Source organism: Haliotis cracherodii, unplaced genomic scaffold, assembly GCF_022045235.1.
Source record: "Haliotis cracherodii isolate W230 unplaced genomic scaffold, xgHalCrac1.p SCAF_10, whole genome shotgun sequence".
NCBI classification, from domain to species: domain Eukaryota; kingdom Metazoa; phylum Mollusca; class Gastropoda; order Lepetellida; family Haliotidae; genus Haliotis; species Haliotis cracherodii.
In genome coordinates, this window is record NW_027266265.1 from 28,691,947 (window position 1) to 28,715,829 (window position 23,883).

General features: G+C 42.2%; 1 protein-coding gene across 1 annotated transcript in view; it reads right to left on the reverse strand.

The window, feature by feature from the left end:
* LOC139448558 (uncharacterized) overlaps nt 1-23,883 on the reverse strand; it is a 41,217-nt gene that overhangs the window by 10,027 nt on the left and 7,307 nt on the right. The window contains exons 2-11 of the mRNA XM_071230130.1: nt 21,062-21,169; nt 16,064-16,156; nt 14,819-14,945; nt 13,855-13,990; nt 9,641-9,695; nt 6,260-6,357; nt 3,424-3,487; nt 2,329-2,484; nt 1,241-1,296; nt 355-1,150 (exon numbers count right to left, since the gene is read on the reverse strand). Coding sequence (XP_071086231.1) covers nt 355-1,150; nt 1,241-1,296; nt 2,329-2,484; nt 3,424-3,487; nt 6,260-6,357; nt 9,641-9,695; nt 13,855-13,990; nt 14,819-14,945; nt 16,064-16,156; nt 21,062-21,169 — 1,689 coding nt within the window. The remainder of the gene's footprint in view (nt 1-354; nt 1,151-1,240; nt 1,297-2,328; nt 2,485-3,423; nt 3,488-6,259; nt 6,358-9,640; nt 9,696-13,854; nt 13,991-14,818; nt 14,946-16,063; nt 16,157-21,061; nt 21,170-23,883) is intronic.

Below are 23,883 nucleotides of genomic sequence, written 5' to 3' on the forward strand. Positions count from 1 at the left end.
ATATAATTAAACCTCAAAATTGAATATCAAAGCAATTCATAAACATCGAAAATTGGTCATCAACATTGAAAAGTTACCCTAAAATAGAAGTTCCTTAATGGTGTGGGACAGCCTCATCAGCTAAATCAATTGAAGTCACATTTCAACTTTGGTTACTAAAAACTAAATATATTTCTGAAAGCATTTTATCGAGGTGATTGAAAAAACCCGTTACTAATGAAGGGGCGCGTATACATCCATGACCACAATGTCGTAATGTGTACGGTAATATGCATGTTGCCGCGATCACTTCTGTAAAGGCAGATGACAAGTTACTATTGGTGCTCCTAAAACTACTGCCCTTAATGAACTCACCTCTGATGGAGTCACTTTAGACCAATGGATTTGCTTCAGTTTCATTTTGGGAACGACCTTCAGTTTGATCCCAAGCTTATTGCCCTTTAGAGGAGGAGGCGCGGGGATGTGGGATGGGATGGGTGGTGGCGGGGAGGAGGGGGAGTGAAGAGGACGATCCTTGTACTTGTCATCAGTTTCGGCGGCGGCACGTTTTGCTGGTGATGTTGGAGTGGGTGGTAAGTCTGTGTGATTTGTCCCAGCCGTGTCATTGAGGGGGGTGTTATTTGTGTTAGAAGTGGTAGGTTCAGTGTTACTGGATATTAGTGTTCTGGGCGCTGGGATCGGTGCAGGTATTAATGGTGGTGGTGGTAGTGGTAGCGATTTGGATGTTGTAGCTGCTGATGAAGGAGATGTTTTGTCGTCGTGGGGATAATCCGGTTCGGGTTCTGTGAAATCTATTTTCACCTCCATGGTTGACTGTTCTCGTTTTGACGTTTTAACATGCCCTGTCTTCTTTAACCCGGATGGGACGTCTGCTTTATCGGAGCTATTTTCAGACGACTTTTTGTCCATTACGTTCCATTTGGCACGGACGGAAGCCACGTCATCGGTGCCACTGGTGCCATTATCAACGGACACCTCGGTCTCTGAGTGATTGCCATCTACAACATTAGACACATCGCCTCGGAAAGTCGCGTCCTGCCTGGCGAATGCAGGAGGCTTGGGTCTACTTGAAGTGGGCAGATGCTCTAAGGGAGTCGTCTTCTCCACGTAGCTCAGATGAACGCTGAAGTGTTTCGTCACTTCCGGTTTCCTGATTACCAATAGTATGCGTCATTCATTAATAGGAATCATAAATTCAACGTGAAATAAGCGAAAATTACAACATTGATTGGTTTCCTACCTCATTGTAACTTGTTCCGGTTCGTTGTTATTCTCCTCAACCTGTTGTGCTGATTGCTAAATGTAAGAACATATATTTTTATATTTAAGGGAACTGACCCAGTGTCTAGTTTGTTAAAAAAATGGTGAGCTGAAAACCTTTAATTTCTTATTTTCAACATTCTTATTCTAATTCTTATTCCGGGCAAGATAGAACTACCATTAACTACGCTTATAACGAACTTCCGGATATAAGAAACTGTTTCTTGGTTCCGTCCATTTTGTGTATTTATGTTGTACATATGCTTATAACGAACTACGGTTATAACGAATTAAAATTAGTGGTCCCTTTGAGTTCGTTATCACCGTAGTTTCCTTTATAGGGAATGGCTGTATTCTACAAAGCAACTGGGATTTATAATGTAAACTCGACACTTACAGACACACGAACACTAATTCATGTCATGCTATATCATACCAACAGATGAAGAACTGCCTCCAAGTACATTCTTCTCCATGATTCGACTTCACAAATTGTTTAAGATATAAACTAAACTGTCGGGCACAATAAGCACAAATAAGCACATTTGAAAATGGATTTGACAGCCAAATAACAAACGACAGTCGCCGAAACATTGCCAACTTATGGACAAAAACACAAATCTGATGCTGATATCAAAACCATTACCATCGGTTAACCTTTTCTTGTTTGATTAATTTCTAGCTACCATCAAACATGGGCATAAACTTTCTTTTGCTCTCAGTTTAGTTTAACTTTTAAGGCGTCTCTTTTTAAATTGCTTTGCCGTAGGGTAGTTGGTGTAAACAAATATAATTGCAAAAACGCATTTAAATATAAGTTGGTGGGATAAAATAACAATGAAATGAGATTTGCATTGAATGATAAGCAAAAAAGTTCTCTTTCCATGTAATCTACTTTGAGAATTTTTTATCCTGAAAGGATTTAATAGATTTGATTGTTGTGAATTTTTAGTTTGGTGGACCCGTAAACGAAACAATATGCAATGTCTAAAAAATAGAGATAAAATCAGTAAACCTTATAACTAATTTTCACTTTGTGGTTTATTAAATGATTGTACAAGAATTTACTTTGCGTCTTTTGATCTGTTCATCGATAGAAATGGGTTCCTCTTCAACAGACTGGCTGGGGAACTCGAAGGCTGTGACGTTGCTCCTGGGCGTGTCCAGCGTCTTCTCCAGCATGACAAGAGTGTGGCGCTTGGACTTCATGGCCTTCTGGAATGCCTATTGTCCAGTCGGAGAGAGAGAGAGTGAAGCCGTTTTAGCACTATTGCAGCCTATCGCGGCTGAGGCATCAAGTTGAGATGGTGCAATAGGATTTAACGCTACGTTCAAGATTATTGCACTTATATAGCGACGTTCATGCATGTGTATATGCCTGGTTGCTTGTACTAGTACGGACTAATGCCGATTTTAGAGTGCCAATCCCCGCAGTGTAACATGAATACCCCACCCAGACACAGTATACCGACTCCGAGCCAGTCCTTGTTTTAGCCCCATAATGCCGAGCGCCAGGCAGGGTAACAACAAGTACCGTATTTTAACGTCTTTTGGTATGACGCGGCCGGGGATCAAACCCCGAACCTTCCGCTCTCCCGGCGGGCGCTTTACCACTAGACCACGGAGGCGGTCCCATCAGGATCAGACAAACACTATGGTACCTCTCTGCATAGGGTTTGTCAGATCTTGAGATACATAGCCACTCGTGCCATCCCGGGACCATTCGTGACCAACTCGTGTCATTCCGGGACAAGCCGAATGCGGATTCGTGCCCCGGGCATCGCCACCTTCTCAACTTGGTAGTCATACACAAATTCAAACTGGTGAGTTGTGTTTTCACACATAAAATACATCGACAGGGAGACGTGTCTTCTTGTAGGTTACGGAAAGTGGAGAGTGGCAACGAATGCGATCTCGACGGAGAGTTGTATCGAGTAAACAATCTGATTTGAATAACATTGGGGCGCTCATATTCATAACAAATATACCAATATGAAGGTTTTATTCGCCATATGGCGATGGTTATGTATATCATGTGATCCACGCTGTCTGTATATATTTACACCGTTCGCAGATCTACTGAAACCTGCACTGAAGCGGGTACATTACCCTGGGGCTATGTAAACCCTCAAGAAGGAGGTGTATACAAAGACGTCATCTCACCTCAATCCATTCTTCCCTCTCCACTTCCGGGTTGTTGGCCCTCTGGTCGTGAAGCAGTCGAAAACTGTTGAAGTAGGCAATATAGGGGATCAACTCTTCACGTGAACTTTTAATTGTGAACAGAAACTTCCATTTTTTTAAGAAACAGAAGTTCTTTGTCTTAAAGAACCAATTGTTTTAAAATCAAATATCATAAACTTTATTTATAGACAATTTATCAAAACCTGATGAATTTAACTGGACTGTTTCCCGTTGTTTGTTTTGCTTTCCAAATAATATAAGCTTTGAACACATCACAAATCAGCCACTTTAATAAGTGTTGCAAACATCGAAGTAAAATTCTCATTCTTATAAACACATCTGATAACGATTTTAAAAAATGTTGCCAATGTCTTTCATTACACAGATATAGTTGTCAAAACAGGGTCCGTTTAAGCCCAAGAAGGGCGGTCGGGGAAGCTAGTGGTTAAAGCGTTCGCTCGTCACGCCGAAGACCGGGGTTCGATTTCCCACATGGGTACAACGTGTGAAGCCCATGTCTGGTGTCCCCCGCCGTGATAATGCTGGAATATTGCTAAAAGCGGCGAAAAACCATACACACTCACTCACTCAAGACCAAGACTACATCTTGTCATCGGAAACTTCCCCACGTTATGTCGGTAGGTATGGTTTTGCCACACGCCACAAAGGACCAGGCCAAACACCCAACTTCCGGTGATGACCGCGTGAAACCTCAGTACAGATTGTTTATGTTGCTTCTCAACTTGGTTGACGCCATGGCACTTCCTGTCTTATATGGGTTTTCTCTAGAATTACTTTGTTAATAGTCCCGACTCTTGATTAAACAAACACTAGAGCGGACATGATATATACACTACACACCGTGGGTTGGGCTGAATGTGACCTATATGTACATTTACACTACACACCGTGGGTTGGGCTGAATGTGACCTATATGTACATTTTACAGTACACAACGTGGGTTGGGCTGAATGTGACCTATATGTGCATTTACACTACACAACGTGGGTTGGGCTGAACGTGACCTATATGTACATTTACACTACACAACGTGGGTTGGACTGAATGTGACCTATATGTACATTTACAGTACACAACGTGGGTTGGACTGAATGTGACCTATATGTGCATTTACACTACACAACGTGGGTTGGACTGAATGTGACCTATATGTACATTTACAGTACACAACGTGGGTTGGGCTGAATGTGACCTATATGTGCATTTACACTACACAACGTGGGTTGGACTGAATGTGACCTATATGTACATTTACAGTACACAACGTGGGTTGGGCTGAATGTGACCTATATGTGCATTTACACTACACAACGTGGGTTGGACTGAACGTGACCTATATGTACATTTACAGTACACAACGTGGGTTGGGCTGAATGTGACCTATATGTACATTTACAGTACACAACGTGGGTTGGGCTGAATGTGACCTATATGTGAATTTACACTACACAACGTGGGTTGGACTGAACGTGATCTATATGTACATTTACAGTACACAACGTGGGTTGGGCTGAATGTGACCTATATGTACATTTACACTACACAACGTGGGTTGGGCTGAATGTGACCTATATGTGCATTTACACTACACAACGTGGGTTGGACTGAACGTGACCTATAAGTACATTTACACTACACACCGTGGGTTGACTGAACGTGACCTATATGTGCATTTACAGTACACAACGTGGGTTGGACTGAATGTGACCTGTATGTGCATTTACACTACACAACGTGGGTTGGGCTGAATGTGACCTATATGTGCATTTACACTACACAACGTGGGGTGGACTAAACGTGACCTATATGTACATTTACAGTACACAACGTGGGTTGGGCTGAATGTGACCTATATGTACATTTACAGTACACAACGTGGGTTGGACTGAATGTGACCTATATGTACATTTACAGTACACAACGTGGGTTGGACTGAATGTGACCTATATGTACATTTACACTACACAACGTGGGTGGGGCAGAACGTGACCTATATCTCCTATACACGCATCACTATTCCTTCTATACGACTGCTGCGCACACTTGAGTAAATTGTCTTACAAGTTCTGTGACATATTTATCCAGGTACGCACTTCAGTGAACTGTCTTACGAGAAGCGTCACGGTATGATTCGTAGAGCAGTATGATCGATCTTCGTCAGTATCTCTTGGGTTGAACGAGTGAGCGAGTTTGGTTTAACACCGCCTTGAAAGCTGTTCAGTTATCTTGTTTTTTGTTTTTTTTAACGCCACACTCGGCAATATTAAAGCTATATGAAGGCGATCTGTAAATAATCGAGTCTTGACCAGACAATCCAGTGACTGACATAACGAGCATCGATCCACGCATTTGGGAAACGATGACATGCATCAACCAAGTCAGCGAGTCTGACCGACCGATCCCGTTAGTCGCCTCTTACCACAAGCATATTCGCCTCTTCCGGCAAGCATGGGTTGCTGAAGACCTATTCTCTACCCGGATCTTCACGTGTCATTTCAGTTATATAACGACACGTCAGCTTATATTAACGTGGGAGGAAAGCCCGAAGTAATGCAAGTGTTAGACGTTAACCACTTTGGTAAACCCCACGAGGACGGGTATGGTGGTTTCAAACCAAGACAATCAGCGCTAATTCAGATTTCGTATTCCGATGAGAATTAAGTGGTATACATATACACGATATCAAAGATGAAAACGCAAACAAATATTAAATGTATTTGAGACCTCTCCTGGTTTTCCTCATTTGAACATGTTACCTTAATTAAGTCCCACGTGAGGGTCTGCTACCACCCACCTGTATACCCTGTTTCTGACGGTCACGTTGAAGCCATGTTGCCCCGAGCGTCTAACGCTGCAGATGTCATCCCATACTTGCACAATGTTTAAAGCCAACTGTAAGCAAAGTTCAAACAGATATCAATACAACAGATTAGTTTGTTTGTTTGTTTGTCTGTTGTTTAACGCCGCACTCAGCAATATTCTAGCTATATGACGGCGGTCCGTAAATAATCGTGTCTGGACCAGACAATCTAGTGATTGATATCATGAGCATCGATCCACGCAATTAGGATACAATGACTTGCCTCAACCAAGTCAGCGGGCCTGACCACCCGATCACGTAAGTCGTCTCTTACGACTCCGAACCCTACGTTGTGTCCTTAGATCGTAAAATGAATCAATCAGACAATTTACTTCAAGGCCAAAACAACTCCGATCGGATGGGTATTTTGGTTTGTTTGTTTGGTGTTAAAGGCCGCACCTAGCAATATTCCAGTTATATGACGGTGGTCTGTGAATAATCGAGTCTGGACCAGACAATCCAGTGATTGACATCGATCCACCCAATTGGGATACGATGACATACATCAACCAGCGAGCCTGACCACCCGATCCCATTAGTCGCCTCTTCCGACAAGCATTGGTTGCTGAAGACCATTTCTAACCCGGGATCTTCACGGGTAGGTTAATTAGATAAACAAGTCACCTTTCAAACTACACTCCTAATACAACTATTGCCAGGCAGAATGTTAATCTATTTATTGTGAAACCCAACACATGTCGGTAATGAGTCCACGGGATCTCTCACCAGCTTAAGGCCCTTCGAATGGCTTTAAGTCTTCAGAGAAACTCGCAGTCATTTTAAGACGTGAGCTTCTTATTAACCCCAATATACCTAAAAACACGATCAGTTGCCTTTGAGCATAGTTTTGATTTGACAAGTATAAATCATTAGGAATGTCCCTTAAGACATGGATGAACATTCAAGCAGCTAAACATGGCGCGCGTCCAATACTGCCATCAGGTTGTACTTTATAAAGCGGCAGAACTCAAACGTAACAAAGTCAACTTGATACTGGTATATTGAGATAGCTGTAAAAGCTTTTTCTGATTTATTTAGGATTTAACGATATTTACATCGGATATCTCGTTCAATAAAACGGTCAGGGCATTTATAGATTATTTTACTTGATGATACGATTTTGTTTGTTTGTTGTTTAACGCCGCATTCAACAATATTCCAGCTATATGAAGGCGGTCTGTTAATAATCGAGTCTCGACCAGACAGTCTAGTGATTGACATCATGAGCATCGATCCACGCAGTTAGGATATAATGACTTGCATCAACCAAGTCAGCGGGCCTGACCTACCGATCCCGTTAGTCGTCTCTTACGACTCCGAACCCTACGTTGTGTCCTTAGATCGTAAAATGAACCAATCAGACAATTTACTTCAAGGCCAAAACAACTCCGTTCGGATGGGTATTTTGGTTTGTTTGTTTGGTGTTAAAGGCCGCACCTAGCAATATTCCAGGTATATGACGGTGGTCTGTGAATTATCGAGTCTGGACCAGACAATCCAGTGATTGACATCGATCCACCCAATTGGGATACGATGACATACATCAACCAGCGAGCCTGACCACCCGATCCCATTAGTCGCCTCTTCCGACAAGCATTGGTTGCTGAAGACCAATTCTAACCCGAGATCTTCACGGGTCGGTTAATTAGATAAACAAGTCACCATTTCAAACTACACTCCTAATACAACTATTGCCAGGCAGAATGTTAATCTATTTATTGTGAAACCCAACACATGTCGGTAATGAGTACACGGGATCTCTCACCAGTTTAAGGCCCTTCGAATGGCTTTAAGTCTTCAGAGAAACTCGCAGTCATTTTTAAGACGTGAGCTTCTTATTAACCCCAATATAACTAAAAACACGATCAGTTGCCTTTGAGCATAGTTTTGATTTGACAAGTATAAATCATTAGGAATGTCCCTTAAGACATGGATGAGCATTCAAGCAGCTAAACATGGCGCGCGTCCAATACTGCCATCAGGTTGTACTTTATAAAGCGGCAGAACTCAAACGTAACAAAGTCAACTTGATACTGGTATATTGAGATAGCTGTAAAAGCTTTTTCTGATTTATTTAGGATTTAACGATATTTACATCGGATATCTCCTTCAATAAAACGGTCAGGGCATTTATAGATTATTTTACTTGATGATACGATTTTGTTTGTTTGTTGTTTAACGCCGCATTCAACAATATTCCAGCTATATGAAGGCGGTCTGTTATTAATCGAGTCTCGACCAGACAGTCTAGTGATTGACATCATGAGCATCGATCCACACAATTGAGATCGATGACATGCATCAACCAAGTCAGCGAGCCTGACCACCCGATCCCGTTAGTCGCCTCTTACGACAAGCATTGTCGGCTTTTACGGCAAGCTGATGATATGAAATGGTTGTAGAAAGAGTTCACTCGCACAGACAAGAATCACAGTTTAGTCTCCCACAGGGACGCTGATACAACACGATAGGGGCACGTGCTATCGATCCCCGGCGCTGATGAGCGACCTGTGTTGCCGATGCGGGCCTAGGACACTGAAACAAGTGTGTAGTGTATATATTATCATTATCTATATCCTCCGGGCATCGCAAACCTAGATCCAGGGAATTACCCAGCTTTCCCTTGATGCACAACCAGAAAAATGAGACTACATCTGGCATTTCTTCCCATCACCATTGAGATTGTTTCCCCTGTGCTAGATGTCAGGAGGTGTCTCAAGTGTTACGTACTTTGTACCATGTTACATTGACCTTTATTTTGCTGCCTTAGCACTGACAACAGATTGGAGTCAAGATAAAATTTCAAATACTGTCATGAAACGGGGGTGTGTGTGTGTGTGCATGGGCTGGGATTTTGTATGGAGACTGGATATGTTTTCAGTTACAAGCTGCAAAACCAGATGTTTCTTTAATTAAAACCAGGAACATAAATATGTCTTTAAAAACATCTTGCAACAATGTATTTTTGTGGCAAGTATTGTGAAAGTATTACATCAACAGTCAGAAGCATAATTAATTTTTTTCAAGCATTTTCGGGGACAATTTATTTTTTCCTTACTTCAAGAAAATACCTAGCCAGTCTACAGCTTTAAACAATATACCTTTAGACATCAAAGTTTGCTCAGTGTAAACATTCTTCTAGAGACTTCAAATTACTTATCTATTTGATTGTTTTCTCGACAACGTCTATTTTGTTTTGGCCGATGTCAGATGAGCACATCTTCACTCCATGCATCACCACGGTACATAATCCGTGTGTGATTAATGACCCAACTGAAGCCCGCCCCCACAATCCCGCACCCCCTGTGTCCTCACCTCCGTGCCAGGCTTATAATAGGAAAACTCCCCTGGGGTGATCCTCAGCCGTCTCCTGCAACACAATCATTGGAATCTGTTAAACACGCCTGATAATCGCCTTTACCTTCGGTCATTGGAACCTGTCAACTACCACTGAATCTCGCCTCTACCTTCAGTCATTGGAACCTGTTAAATACACCTGAAACTCGCCTTTACCTTCGGTCATTGGAACCTGTTAAATACACCTGAAACTCGCCTTTACCTTCAGACATTGGAACCTGTTAAATACACCTGAAACTCGCCTTTACATTCAGACATTGGAACCTGTTAAATACACCTGAAACTCGCCTTTACCTTCAGACATTGGAACCTGTTAAATACACCTGAAACTCGCCTTTACCTTCAGTCATTGGAACCTGTTAAATACACCTGAAACTCGCCTTTACCTTCAGACATTGGAACCTGTTAAATACACCTGAAACTCGCCTTTACCTTCGGTTATTGGAATCTGTCAAATACACCTGATAATCGCCTTTACCTTCAGTCATTGGAACCTGTTAAATACACCTGAAACTCGCCTTTACCTTCAGTCATTGGAACCTGTTAAATACACCTGAAACTCGCCTTTACCTTCAGTCATTGGAACCTGTTAAATACACCTGAAACTCGCCTTTACCTTCGGTCATTGGAACCTGTTAAATACACCCGAAACTCGCCTTTACCTTCGGTCATTGGAACCTGTTAAATACACCTGAAACTCGCCTTTACCTTCGGTCATTGGAACCTGTTAAATACACCTGAAACTCGCCTTTACCTTCGGTCATTGGAACCTGTTAAATACACCCGAAACTCGCCTTTACCTTCAGACATTGGAACCTGTTAAACACACCTGAAACTCGCCTTTACCTTCACTAGAGACACCCAATCCTGAGTTCATTCTGACATCACTTCAGAGGACTGTTATTAAGACAAGACTCGTACATTAATCGATATATCTAATTTTAGGGTATCTTAAGGCAGAAAGAAATATCACGTTGAGAGGTATACATTCCAGGTTAAAAGGCTTTGACAGACTTCCTTTTTTGTCTGATATCGAAACCTTCTATACAAGTACACCGAAGATTACAATTATGTCGATTAAAAGTATTATTCCTGGAGTAATAAATGAGTGAGTGGGTGAGTGAGTTATGTTTAACGCCACTTTTAACAGTATTCCAGTTATATCACGGTGTGTCAGCTTAATGTGGTAGGAAAGCCTGAAGTGATGCAGGTCTTAGACGTTGACCACTTCGCTGAAACCCACGAGCACGTGTATGGTGCTGACAAACCTAGAAACATAATCGGGGCGAACGGCAATTCGAACCTTCAATCATAGGTTTCTGGCGTGCCCAAGGGACACAACTCTGCACGGCGAATTGCGGTGCCTTGGACGACTGGGCCACCCGTGCCCCCAGTAATAAATGAATAGATCATATGTTTTCATGATATATTTTTCTTTAAGTGAAGTATTTGTGTAATGAGGGAGAAAAGTTATATCAAAAGTAGTTGTGATGATAGTACTATGACTAACACTCCGACTTTGTTTTATCTCCTGGGCCCCAGGGTCTTGTAACTGATTCTGCCTCAGACAATAAGAGTACACGCAAAGAACCAGGTCACACACGTGGTTCCCAGTCGATCCACACTGACTATCACGATCTGATAGGTTAGCCTTTTTTACGTAACACGTTTTTCCTATTAATTCCGATGATATTAATTTCCGTGCGACAAAGACAGCTATGATGAACAACCAAGCCGTCGAAGACAGCTAGTTCTTTACAATCAATACACTGATGTGAACAGGAACAGAGCACCTTTCGTGTGGACGTGACGCATTGACGAATACAAGTTGAGCATGAACTCCACGTGCATGCGTATCACGCCACTGCAGTCCCCCCTTCAATGGAAGTGGAATCTTCCGTTGCACAAAAAACTCGGCGTTGACGCTGATTTGTTTGTTTAGCTGTATTTCAACATTGCAACTGGGAATAACAATAGAAGTCGAATGATTAATGACATCCCCTCAAAGAGACACGTTGCTATGATTCTGTGCTATCTAGAATTGAATAGCTCACTTCAGGCTAGACACTTATGTGGTTAAAATAGTTCGAGTGACTCTTTGCTCAGTGCACAGGTTTCACTGATACACAGAAGTAATAAACATGTCGGGTCTCTTGAGTTATACGTCAAGTTGATAGTGCGTACTGTATTGCCACTATCATCACTGTGCTCTAAGCTTAAAACTTGAAAGCGTTAGATGGAGAAAAATCCCGTTGTCGGTTACATAAAACGTCCGATACATTTATTATCATTTCCGTAAATGTAAATTTTACATTTCCATTTAGCTACTGGGGGCACGGGTGGCCCAGTCGTCTGAGGCGTTGCAGTTCGCTGTGCAGAGTTGCGTCCCTTGGGCACGCCAGAAACCTATGATTGTGGGTTCGAATCCCGGTTCGCCCCGATTATGTTTCTAGGTTTGTCAGCACCATACCCGTGCTCGTGGGTTTCACCGAAGTGGTAAACGTCTGAGATCTGCATCACTTCGGGCTTTCCTCTCACATTAAGCTGACACGCCGTGATATAACTGGAATACTGTTAAAAGCGGCGTAAAACATAACTCACTCACACACTCCATTGAGCCACTGACACTGACCAAACCTCGTCATGTGTTGTTAACGAACTATTTCAGTGTCCGTCTTTCTCTTGCTGGTGTCACGCTTTACAAGATCACGAAGCTAACATAATTTCCATCTTTCAAATACTGTCTCCTTGCTCCCCATAAATATAAGAACGGAAAAAAACTGTATGTTTAAGAACTCATAGATAAAACACCCGTGGGTTGTTTGGCACTGGCCACTATAAAATGACGCAAAATATTCGCCTATTACAAGGCAAAGCTGGAAGAGATTTGAAAAGAGGGTTACAGACAATCCCACGTAATCCCAGCAGGAAATTTATCCGATATTACACAGCATGGAGGAAGCGACTCTGATTGGAAGATTACAGGACGCAAGGAGATTTGACGTGAAGCGAAATACTTCTAACCTATATCAACACGCCTATTAAAGATTACCCATGGGAAGCGTGTATGAAATAGTTTGTTACGAGTTCTTTGTGTATGTTATCAACAGCTGCCCTCGCATGCTTCGCGAATTTAAACATGGTCCTCACTCTCAGAATAATGTTGGAACTATTAGAAAATGGGAATCTCAAGTGACGAGTGGGAAAAGGGTTGTGAAGCCACGAGTAGTATGAAGTCTCTGTTCCGCTGTTGAGTGTGAGTAACACGCTGTCCTTGGAATATAAGGGTCCTATTGTGTATGGATGAGTTCGGGAATGGCGATGCCTTTGGGGAAAAGAAAACTTAACGGTCCATTAGTTAATATAAATTCGAAGTATAAGTTGTTAAATCTTACATAAATGGCTGTTCGCTAACCGTGCTGTTGTGGATAGATTCAAAAGAAGCTGTCTAATGGTACATCAAAACAATTTGATTTTTGGATCGTTGGAAATATTTTTGAAAAGAGAGGAGTTTTCAAATGACTATTAGTTTTACAAATGAAGGGTTTATTATAGTAGAGTTAGTGTTTTCCATTTTTAACCTTGAGAAACTATTCTTGGTTGAGGGTTAGTTGTGTCTTAAAAACAAAGCACTGCATTATTTTATTTTAGAAAAAGAGAAACATCTTTTCAACATACATGAAAAAAGTTACACAATACACCTGAAAATCACGATTGCTAAATAACCGAGTCTGGACAAGGCAAACCAGTGATTGAAAGCATGCGCATCAGAATTGGAGTTTTGATGACCACCCGATCCCGTTAGTCGCCCCTTTCGACAAATATATAAGTGGTGACTATGCTTGTCGTAAGAGGCGACAAACGGGTTCGGGTGGTCAGGCTCGCTGACTTGGTTAATGCATGTCATCGTATCCCAATTGCGTGGATCGATGCTGATGATGTCAATCTCTTGTTTGTCTGGTCCAGACTCGATTATTTACAGATCGCCGTCATATAACTGGAATATTGCTGAGTGCTGCGTTAAACAACAAACAAACAATCACAAGGCCCGAATACCCATCAATTCAGAAGCCTCTTACAACTAACGCGGGTTGCAAGGTCCGAATGTCCGGGGTGGCTTTGTAGTATTGCTTTTGATGCAATGAAATGAGTACTGTGTTATTTGGACTGACTTGTTCCATGTGGTGATAGTGGTGTTCCCCTTCTTCTCCAGGACCGCCTCCTTGATCACCTTGTCCGCCAACATCGGCAGCGTTGGCAATACCGATACTCGCCGTCCCGAATCTTTGATTCCGGGAGTTGTCGCCCCTGAAATGTGACGGTTCTGATCAAACACATCATTTTCATTTTACTGAAGGACTGCTCATTTATTAGGGATGGTGGTGGGGGGTAGATTGGGCTTAGACCAGCATCATATTTTGCTAATCCCCCCATTTTAGGTAACATTTTTTCATGCCGCCCACCCCCTGTAATAAATGTCCAGTCCCTAAATGTTGAAAAATGTTCAGATTTATGCATATATTTGAAAAAGTAGAACTTCGGACTTTCCTCCCACAAACTAGCATGCCGTGCTTTTACTAAAAGCATTGTTGAAAGCGGCGCAAAAGCAAAGTTAACTCAATCAAGTTATAGTGGCTATCCTCGATTAATAAGTGTATTCCGTCCCTATTCTATTATGTATTTGTCACCATAGCTTTATTTTCAATCCGATTCGTATGTCTATAGGTCTAGAGATATATTACACTGGGTAATCGAGGATGGATTATCACGCTATAATGCTGTTATATTTCCCTGGATAATCGAGGGTGTTCCTGAGGCATTGACTAATAAATCTGTCTGGCGCTGGACATTAAGGGGCTAAAACAAGGACTGGTCGGCTCGGAGTCAGTATACTGTGTCTGAGTAGGGTATTCATGTTAAACTGCGGCATGATATCTCATTGGGCTAGCACTATAAATTGGCATCAGTACGACAGACACACAGACGTGCATGCACGACGCTATATAAGTGAAATAACCTTGCACTACGTTAAACCCCATTTCACCTCAACTAACCTACATCTATGTATGAAATGAGATCGTTTGAATATTCACTTGTTTGATGTGTGCGACATAAGCTACCACTGCACTCACTTACCCTCCTCGTCTTCGTCTTTGTCGAGAACGAGGCTGATGAGGCGACACAAGGTGTACTTCTCCTCCACATTATCAGCATCAAATTCAAATTCATTGTCCTTGAACTTTAGAACTATGTGCAGTCCTTCCTGTTGAAGAAAAAGGTAAAAAACAACAATATACAAGGCTTCCGCCAGACAGGTGCACAGGTGATGTATGTACAATCGTCACGCTGTTCAAAACATCGATCGTCTTGTTTGACCTACTGCCGCTATGATTTGTTTGTTTGTTATTTAACGCTGCACTCAGCAATATTTCAGCTATATGATGGTGGTCTGTAAATGGTCGAGTCTGGACCAGACAGTCCAGTGATTGACATCATGAGCATCGATCTCTGCATTTGGGAATCGATGACATGCATCAACCAGACCAGCGAGTCTTACCACTCTTAAGACACGCATGTGTGTGTGTGTGTGTGTGTGTGTGTGTGTGTGTGTGTGTGTGTCTGTCTGTGTGTGCCTGTGTGTGTCTGTCTGTGTGTCTGTGTGTGTGTGTGTGTGTGTGAGAGAGAGAGAGAGAGAGAGAGAGAGAGAGAGAGAGAGAGAGAGCGAAGATTGATAGCTTCATCTGAGTAAGTAACTAAGTGAGTGTGCTTTTACGGCGCTTTTAGCAATATTCAAGCAATTTTCAGAAATGGTTTTCACGCACTGATCCCATGTAGGGAATCGAACACAGGGCTTCGGCGTGACGAGCGAACGCTTGAAACACTTGGCTACACCACCGCCCAGATTCAGATGACACAGGGCGTGACTCACTGTGACAGTCAACTCTCTCTCTCTCTCTCTCTCTCTCTCTCTCTCTCTCTCTCTCTCTCTCTCTCTCTCTGTCTCTCTCTGTGTGTGTCTCTCTCTCTCTCTCTCTCTCTCTCTTGTAGCAGGTTGCTGAATAATCAATAACAGCTATTCTGTAAGACATATCTGTCGCTAGGGAATACTGAAATGTGGAGTAGAAAGGAACGAATAACTCGTTCCCGTGAAGATCGAATTACCCGTGAAGATCCTGGTTAGAATAGGTAGGTCTTCAGCAATCCATAATTGCCGTAACAGGCGACTATGATTGCCGTAATAGGATAGGCGACTAGCAGGATCGGGTGGTCAGGCTCACTGACTTGGTTGATGCATGTCATCGTATCCCAGTTGCGTAGGAAGAAAACTAGCGAGTACTCGTATTATGCAGGTGTTATGTTGTCACTGTATGTTTACTTTACCTCGGAGTCGAAGTGTTGCAGCTGTTCAAAGGTGTAGGTCTTCTTGATATGTCCTCTCTGTATAAGGAAGATACTTTCTCCTGGGAAGTCTAGCTGTGGATAAACAAATGGTAACAAATAGACAACCTCATATGGGCGTCTCTTGATAATTATCAAATATATCAACAGGAGTTGCGTCTATGCGTCTATATAGGATTTTTTAGAGACGCCCTGGTTTATCGATAATCAAACTAACCATTTCCTGTAATACACGTGACAAAAGAACAAGCGAGGGTGAGGCGCGCAGGATTCGTGTGAGGTGAGGTGAATTTGAGGTGAGGTGAAATGGGGTTTAACATCTCGTCCAAGAATATAGAGCGACGTTCAAGCACGTGTTTGTGTGGCTGCTTGTAGCGATTTATAGTGCTTGCCCACTGAGATACCATGCCGCAGTTTAACACGAATACCCCTCTCAGACACAGTATACTGACTCCTAGCCGACCAGTCCTTGACCCTTCAATTCCTAGCGCCAGGCAGGGAAACAACAAGTACCATCTTTTAACTTCGTTTGGAAAATGTTAAGTTAAAATCATCAACTGTTTTTATATGTATCTCACAGAAAGTTAAATACTTTTGAAACAGTGAGTGAGTGAGTGAGTGAGTGAGTTGTGTTTAACGCCGCTTTTAACAGTATTCCAGTCATATCACGGCGTGTCAGCTTAATGTGGGAGGAAAGCCCGAAGTGATGCAGGTCTCAGACGCATACCACTTCGGTGAAACCCACGACCACGGGTATGGTGCTGACAAACCTAGAAACATAATCGGGGCGAACCTTGATTCGAACCCACAATCATAGGTTTCTGGTGTGCCCAAGGGACGCAACTCGATCTGTACAGCGAATCGCGGCGCCTTACACGACTGGTCCACCCGTGCCCCCCGTCAGTACATGGGTATGGCTAAATGATTGAAAATGATGATTTCTTAACAACTTTAAGAGGAAATCTGACCGTGAGCAGGTCTGTGACCCAAGATGATCGTTTACCATATCTTTGGTGTCTTTATCTACATCTTCAGGACAAAACCGGCTTGGTTGATCAAAACATTTTCATTTTCAAGTATTATATGAATGCAAACCTGTAAAATAAATTCTTTCGACACGGTACTTATACATTTGATGTTGTCATAGTCCTGTGAATGCAAGTGTCGCCGTGAACAAAGTCTACTTCTCATTCAAATGAACACATTCGATAACTTAACCAGAAGTTTTGCTTATTTAATAAATTATGCATATTATTCATAAATTTTGCAAAAAATATAAGCAAAACAAGTCCCTCGTTATACCTTGGCGTTTGAAAATGAGATAACATTATGTTTAAACACATTTGTTTTACATATCATTATCCGATGGTCACGAGTGTAGAAGTATTGTGCAGCTGAAATCGTATGCATATCCCACTATCACATATCAGTGATAATTCATCCAATGGTATGTATTATTCATTATGCATACTGAAAGGCGTTGCCGGCGTGACCTATGACCTAGGCTGCCGATCCGGGGCGCTGTGACGTAAGAACATGTCTGAGTGTTAATGGTGGCAGAGTGTCCGTCCGGACAATACCCCACAGCGTACAATTTGGGTTTAATAAGATGGAGACAGTATTGTTCGGCCAAAATAATCTTTCCAAGGACACATCCGACAAACCAAGCTGGAATATTGTACATTTATGAAATATATTCTTATAAAATGCCTATGAACACGACCCGTGAAGACCCGGGGTAGAATAGGTCACTAGCAACACATGCTTGCCGTCAAAGGCGCCTCTGCTTGACAATCCAGTGATTAAAATCATGAGCATCGATACGTCGACACGTGTTTGTATGTGTGTGTGTGTGTGTGTGTGTGTGTGTGTGTGTGTGTGTGTGTGCGTGTGTGTGCGTGTGTACGTGCGTGCGTTCGTGTGTATCTCATGTGTACGTTGTAACTGACTATGATTAAACGTCTTCATTAATAAGCTGATGTGATATGTATCTCATGATTTCCGGGAAGATCCGGGGTAGAATAGGTCTTCAGCAACCCATGCTTGCCTTTAAAGGCGACTCTACTTGTCGCAAGAGGCGACTCACGGGATCGGGTGGTCAGGCTCACAGAGTTGGTTGATGCATGTCATCGTACCCCCATCCCCAAACAAAGCCTATGAATACATGTAAGCAAACCTTCTGAGATGAAAAGACTCAGATACCCAGGGGAAACATGAACACAGCTAGGACGTGGGTTGGTGTGTACCAAGCTGGACAGACTCTCACTCCTGGACAACAAGTCACTTGGGTCAGGACTCACTCCCATCGGGCGGACAATCACTCAATATCTAACCCGGACACTCTCTCACCCCAGTCACGCTCTCACACAACAACTCCGGTAGCGGGGGCTTTGCAGTGAGAGCGGCGTCAATCACGTATGGTAAACATATCACTACAGTCAAAGCTTACAATACACCCGCGGCTCACAGAACACGATATGTCACGCACATAGGTAACGGACATCGTGGGGGCAGGGGTAGACTAACATCTCGTCTCTGAAATGAACATATCGTACAGAAAAAAAACCAGTTGTTCAGTTATCTCAATAAAAATATACTAGTAATAAAAGGGAGCCCAGTGACTCTCTTCATTTTCAGATACTGCAGTTATCTAGATTTGCCAAACATTATAGACTTGCATGGGCTGTATTTGATATATATTTGTATCAGTGTCTGTAAAACAGACCAGGGCAGGGGGTCCAGGGTCCGGAGCCTACCCTTTTTAAGACCAAATGTAGTATGTTGTAGACAATTCCACCCCACCCCCACTTCGAGAGGAGTTTGATATTTTGGACCCCTCCATTTTAAACATGCAGAATCCACCCTTGGACCTGGATCACGATGATGTTTTGTGTGCGTGCGTGGCGTATTCATTTCTGGATCACTACAGCAATACCTTTTTACCATGGCCGGTTACCTGACGAGCATTTCATCTTGTTCGCCTCATTAGTAATAAGCACATGGTTTTATTTGTTGTTTAACGCCGCACTCACCCATATTAACTACACGACGGCAACAAGCACATGGTTTTATTTGTTGTTTAACGCCGCACTCACCCATGTTAACTACATGACGGCAACAAGCACATGGTTTTATTTGTTGTTTAACGCCGCACTCACCCATATTAACTACACGACGGCAACAAGCACATGGTTTTATTTGTTGTTTAACGCCGCACTCACCCATATTAACTACATGACGGCAACAAGCACATGGTTTTATTTGTTGTTTAACGCCGCACTCACCCATATTAACTACACGACGGCAACAAGCACATGGTTTTATTTGTTGTTTAACGCCGCACTCACCCATATTAACTACACGACGGCAACAAGCAAATGGTTTTATTTGTGGTTTAACGCCGCACTCACCCATTTTAACTACATGACGGCAACAAGCACATGGTTTTATTTGTTGTTGAACGCCGCACTCACCCATATTAACTACACGACGGCAACAAGCAAATGGTTTTATTTGTTGTTTAACGCCGCACTCACCCATTTTAACTACATGACGGCAACAAAGAACATGGTTTTATTTGTTGTTGAACGCCGCACTCACCCATATTAACTACATGACGGCAACAAGCACATGGTTTTATTTGTTGTTTAACGCCGCACTCACCCATATTAACTACACGACGGCAACAAGCACATGGTTTTATTTGTTGTTTAACGCCGCACTCACCCATTTTAACTACATGACGGCAACAAGCAAATGGTTTTATTTGTTGTTTAACGCCGCACTCACCCATTTTAACTACATGACGGCAAAAAGCACATGGTTTTATTTGTTGTTTAACGCCGCACTCACCCATATTAACTACACGACGGCAAAAAGCACATGGTTTTATTTGTTGTTTAACGCCGCACTCACCCATATAAACAACACGACGGCAACACGCACATGGTTTTATTTGTTGTTTAACGCCGCACTCACCCATATTAACTACACGACGGCAAAAAGCACCTGGTTTTATTTGTTGTTTAACGCCGCACTCACGCATATTAACTACACGACGACAACAAGCACATGGAACAGGTTGTCAAGCCCGGGACACAATGGATACGAATGACATTGGGTCATGTTTATATTTCTTGGCGAATGTCAACCGACAGCCTCTTGTTGTGAGTAGCCAGGCAGTTGGCTGACATATTTTGAATTCTTTAATACTCAGTAGCATATTGTATAATGACAACGTTTTTAAATAATAATAATTATTACTGATAGTTTAACTTCACAATGTTTACGAATTGTCATTGGAATAAAAAGAGCAATATAGTTGGGTGTACTGAATAAATACCATCTAAAGGTTTGGCTCTCTTGATCATTTGCCTACAGCTTGGTAGTAGATAGGTGCAGTGGTTGAAGCGTTCACGCTTTTATGCTGAATGCCCAGTTCGAGCCCTGCGTGGTTGTGTCACGCCATATTGCTGCAGCATTTCAACATGTGGCATAAAATCTTACTCATTCGTCCAACTATGATTTGTCAAATATTGTTTTCATGAACATGATGTGCAAGTCACATATTATAGAAATAATAATAAAACTCCTCCCTACAGTCAGTTTCACAAGAAACAAGAATATTATGTTAACTTGTCTGCTCATGACGCTCGTGTCTCACGGGAAATGTAAACGTAAACGTTATTCCATGCCAAGCGAAATGACGTCACGGATGACGCTCAGTAACAACAACATATACTGCCAGGCATAAGAAAGTATACAGCCATGTTTGATGGTGGCTAATATTAAACAAACGTGTTATTTGATAGAGGTATCAGAGTTGTGTTAACATTCGCAGTGGTATGGTGGCTGTTCTCAGCCTCGTAACGTTTTGATGACATTAATAATTTTTCTGTCAAATCCAATTTTCAAGTGCATACTTTCTTTCTACGGCTGCATATATGGAGGAATATAGAAAACGTATTCTCATATTCTCACCTGTAAGATTGCCCGTTTGCCATTTTTCTTGTATATTCCAAAGTTGTGTATTTTAACGTGCAGTTGGTCACAGGAGGCCATGCTGTCGTCTGCCGACCCCGCTGAATCCTGAAAAATCAACGGGCGACACGCCAATCAGGGCATATAGCAATTTGTTTACATTCATGACATTGCTGGTCGGCTGGTCCCAACATCAATCCATCAACGTGAGTTGTTTAATGATTGATAAACACATTCCTCAAAACACCTCGTGCATAATTAGCCGACTAATCGTATGACACTGTTAATGAGTGCTCATGAGTGCTATTAATAGACATTGTTATGTATCGATATTGCGAAACCCTGTTGAATCGAACTCCGTCATCTCGAAAAATCGTTTAATGCTTTTGTCATCCGATTAATGTCGAACATCCGCACTCCACTTTTCTCGAAATACGGTTATCTCGACATGTATTCGACTTTGCGTTAACGATGTTTCGCTGAAGATAAATTATTTGTGAATGTATGGTAATAGATAAAAAAATGTTTGAAGGTCTAGGTTTAAAAAAATGTACAAATGGAACTCTTGCCAGTGAAGATCCAAGGGATTCCGCGTCAGAATAGTCCTCCGTAACCTATGCTTGCGACAGGCGACTTAATGCCTCGGGTGGTCAGGCTCGGTGACTTGGCTGACTGTGTGTGTCATCGTACCCTGGCGGCGTGAGACGATGCACATAATATCAATCACTGGTTTGTCTGGTCCAGATTCGATTATTTACGGACCGCTGCCATTCAGCAGGAACAATGCTGAGTGCGGCATAAAACAACAATAAAGAGAGAACAAAACAAACAGTTTAAGGGATTTCTAAGCAGTGCTGTCATAACGTTTAAGTGACCCATGAAGATCCGGGGTAGAATAGGTCTTCAGCAACCCTTGCTTGTCGTAAAAGGCAACTATGCTTGTCGTAAGAGGCGACTAACGGGATCGGGTGGTCAGGCTCGCTGACTTGGTTGATGCATATCATCGTATCCCAACTGTGTGCATCGATGCTCATGATGTCAATCACTGGATTGACTGGTCCAGACTCGATTATTTACAGACCGCCGTCATATAGCTGTAATATTGCTGAGAGCGGCGTAAAACAACAAACGATACGATGATAACGTTTAAGTTGAGGCTCAACCTCGAGCTTGCATCCTTCCCTTAGGATACGTCGTGGAGATGTTTTCTACATGCCTCCAAGCGGTGATCCCAAAATGAGGCCTTCATTATCGTGCTAATTTTAGCGTTGATCACTTCACTGGTGACATTTTGACGTGTTTAGATCACGTGTTAATTGGGTCTACCAGCCTTTGGGTATCACTCGATGACATCCTTTAAACACTAGATATGCGTTTGTTATTTCAAATTCTCGTGCAGTTGGTGGTATGAAGGGGCATCTCAGCGCGCCATATTCCGCCAAGACCCACGAAACATGCTTGTTGCTTACATATTGGTAACATGCTGTGTCACATGGCTTGGTATGTTGTCTTTAGTTGCCGTGTACGGTGACATATTAGGTTAGCAGAAAAATGTTGGGCGTGAGCCAAATTTATAATGCCGAAAAGTTTACACTGTTTGGCAACTTTATCGCACATGTCATGTTAAAATGAAAACTTGACACTTACAGCCGGTATAAGTGACAGGACCAGTACAAATGTTTCCGATACAACGCTTTAATGTAAACATAAATGTTAACAATGGAATATAGAATGCACTAAATGTGAACGTTTAAAAAGGTATTATAGCTAAAATGGGTAGAATTATCATAAAATGTAATGTTTCCAGGAATCTACAGTTCACTGTATTGATAGCAGTCCTCTTTTCCCTTACGACGGGCTGCTATCTATTGCTATGTGAAGTCACTGGCGTCAGGTTTCTTGTTTGTGACGTCATCCTATAGTATGTTCTATGACGTTGATATTTGTAAATCACTGATCTCCGTCTTTTTCTATAAGTCTTATTCATAAAGTCTGGGACGTGGTTAAGTTAAAAATTTATGTCTTTGCACATCATTATTAATGATATAAAAACACAAAACAGTGTCGAATAACGAATTTCTTTACCAGAGTTTTCATGTGAAATATGTGACAACCATCTTGGATTTTTACTGATGATATACGGGGTCATGTGGGGTTAGTCCTTCTGCTCTCTGATTGGTCACTGTCACTGTGAGACATGGTAGATCTTTTTACACAAAGTGATTTTTTTAGGGGAAAATGAATTATGAACCAACTTGTTTCGTCCTGGTGGTAAAAGTGTTCCGCACAGGGAACACGGATAATGATTCGCGTGTCTTTATCGTTCCCTGTTCCTCTTTGCTGTCACTCAAAAAGCAAGAGTGAGTGAGTGAGTTGGGTTTAACGTCGCTTTTAACAGTATTCCAGTTATATCACGGCGTGGCAGCTGAATGTGGGAGGAAAGTCCGAAGTGATGCAGGTCTCAGACGTTTACCACTTCGTAAACATTAGAAACATAATCGGGGCGAACCGGGATTCGAACCCACAATCATAGGTTTCTGGCGTGCCCAAGGGACGCAACTCGGCACAGCCGAAAAGCAAGAGCTACCCTGCGTTTGAAACATTGCGAGATAACTCTGTTAAAAGAAATATGTTACATCTATTTTATTGATATTTTTTACAAGAGAAAGCAGTTCATAAGACAAGAACATGCCTAGTATCTGTTCAAGTACAGTGGGGAAGACAATTTGATTTAATCTGTGTCTCGCTCTGTCACACCGCTTCACAGATTCCCCTCTCTACATAGTAATATGTTAATTCGTTGATAAAAGTATAATTATCTA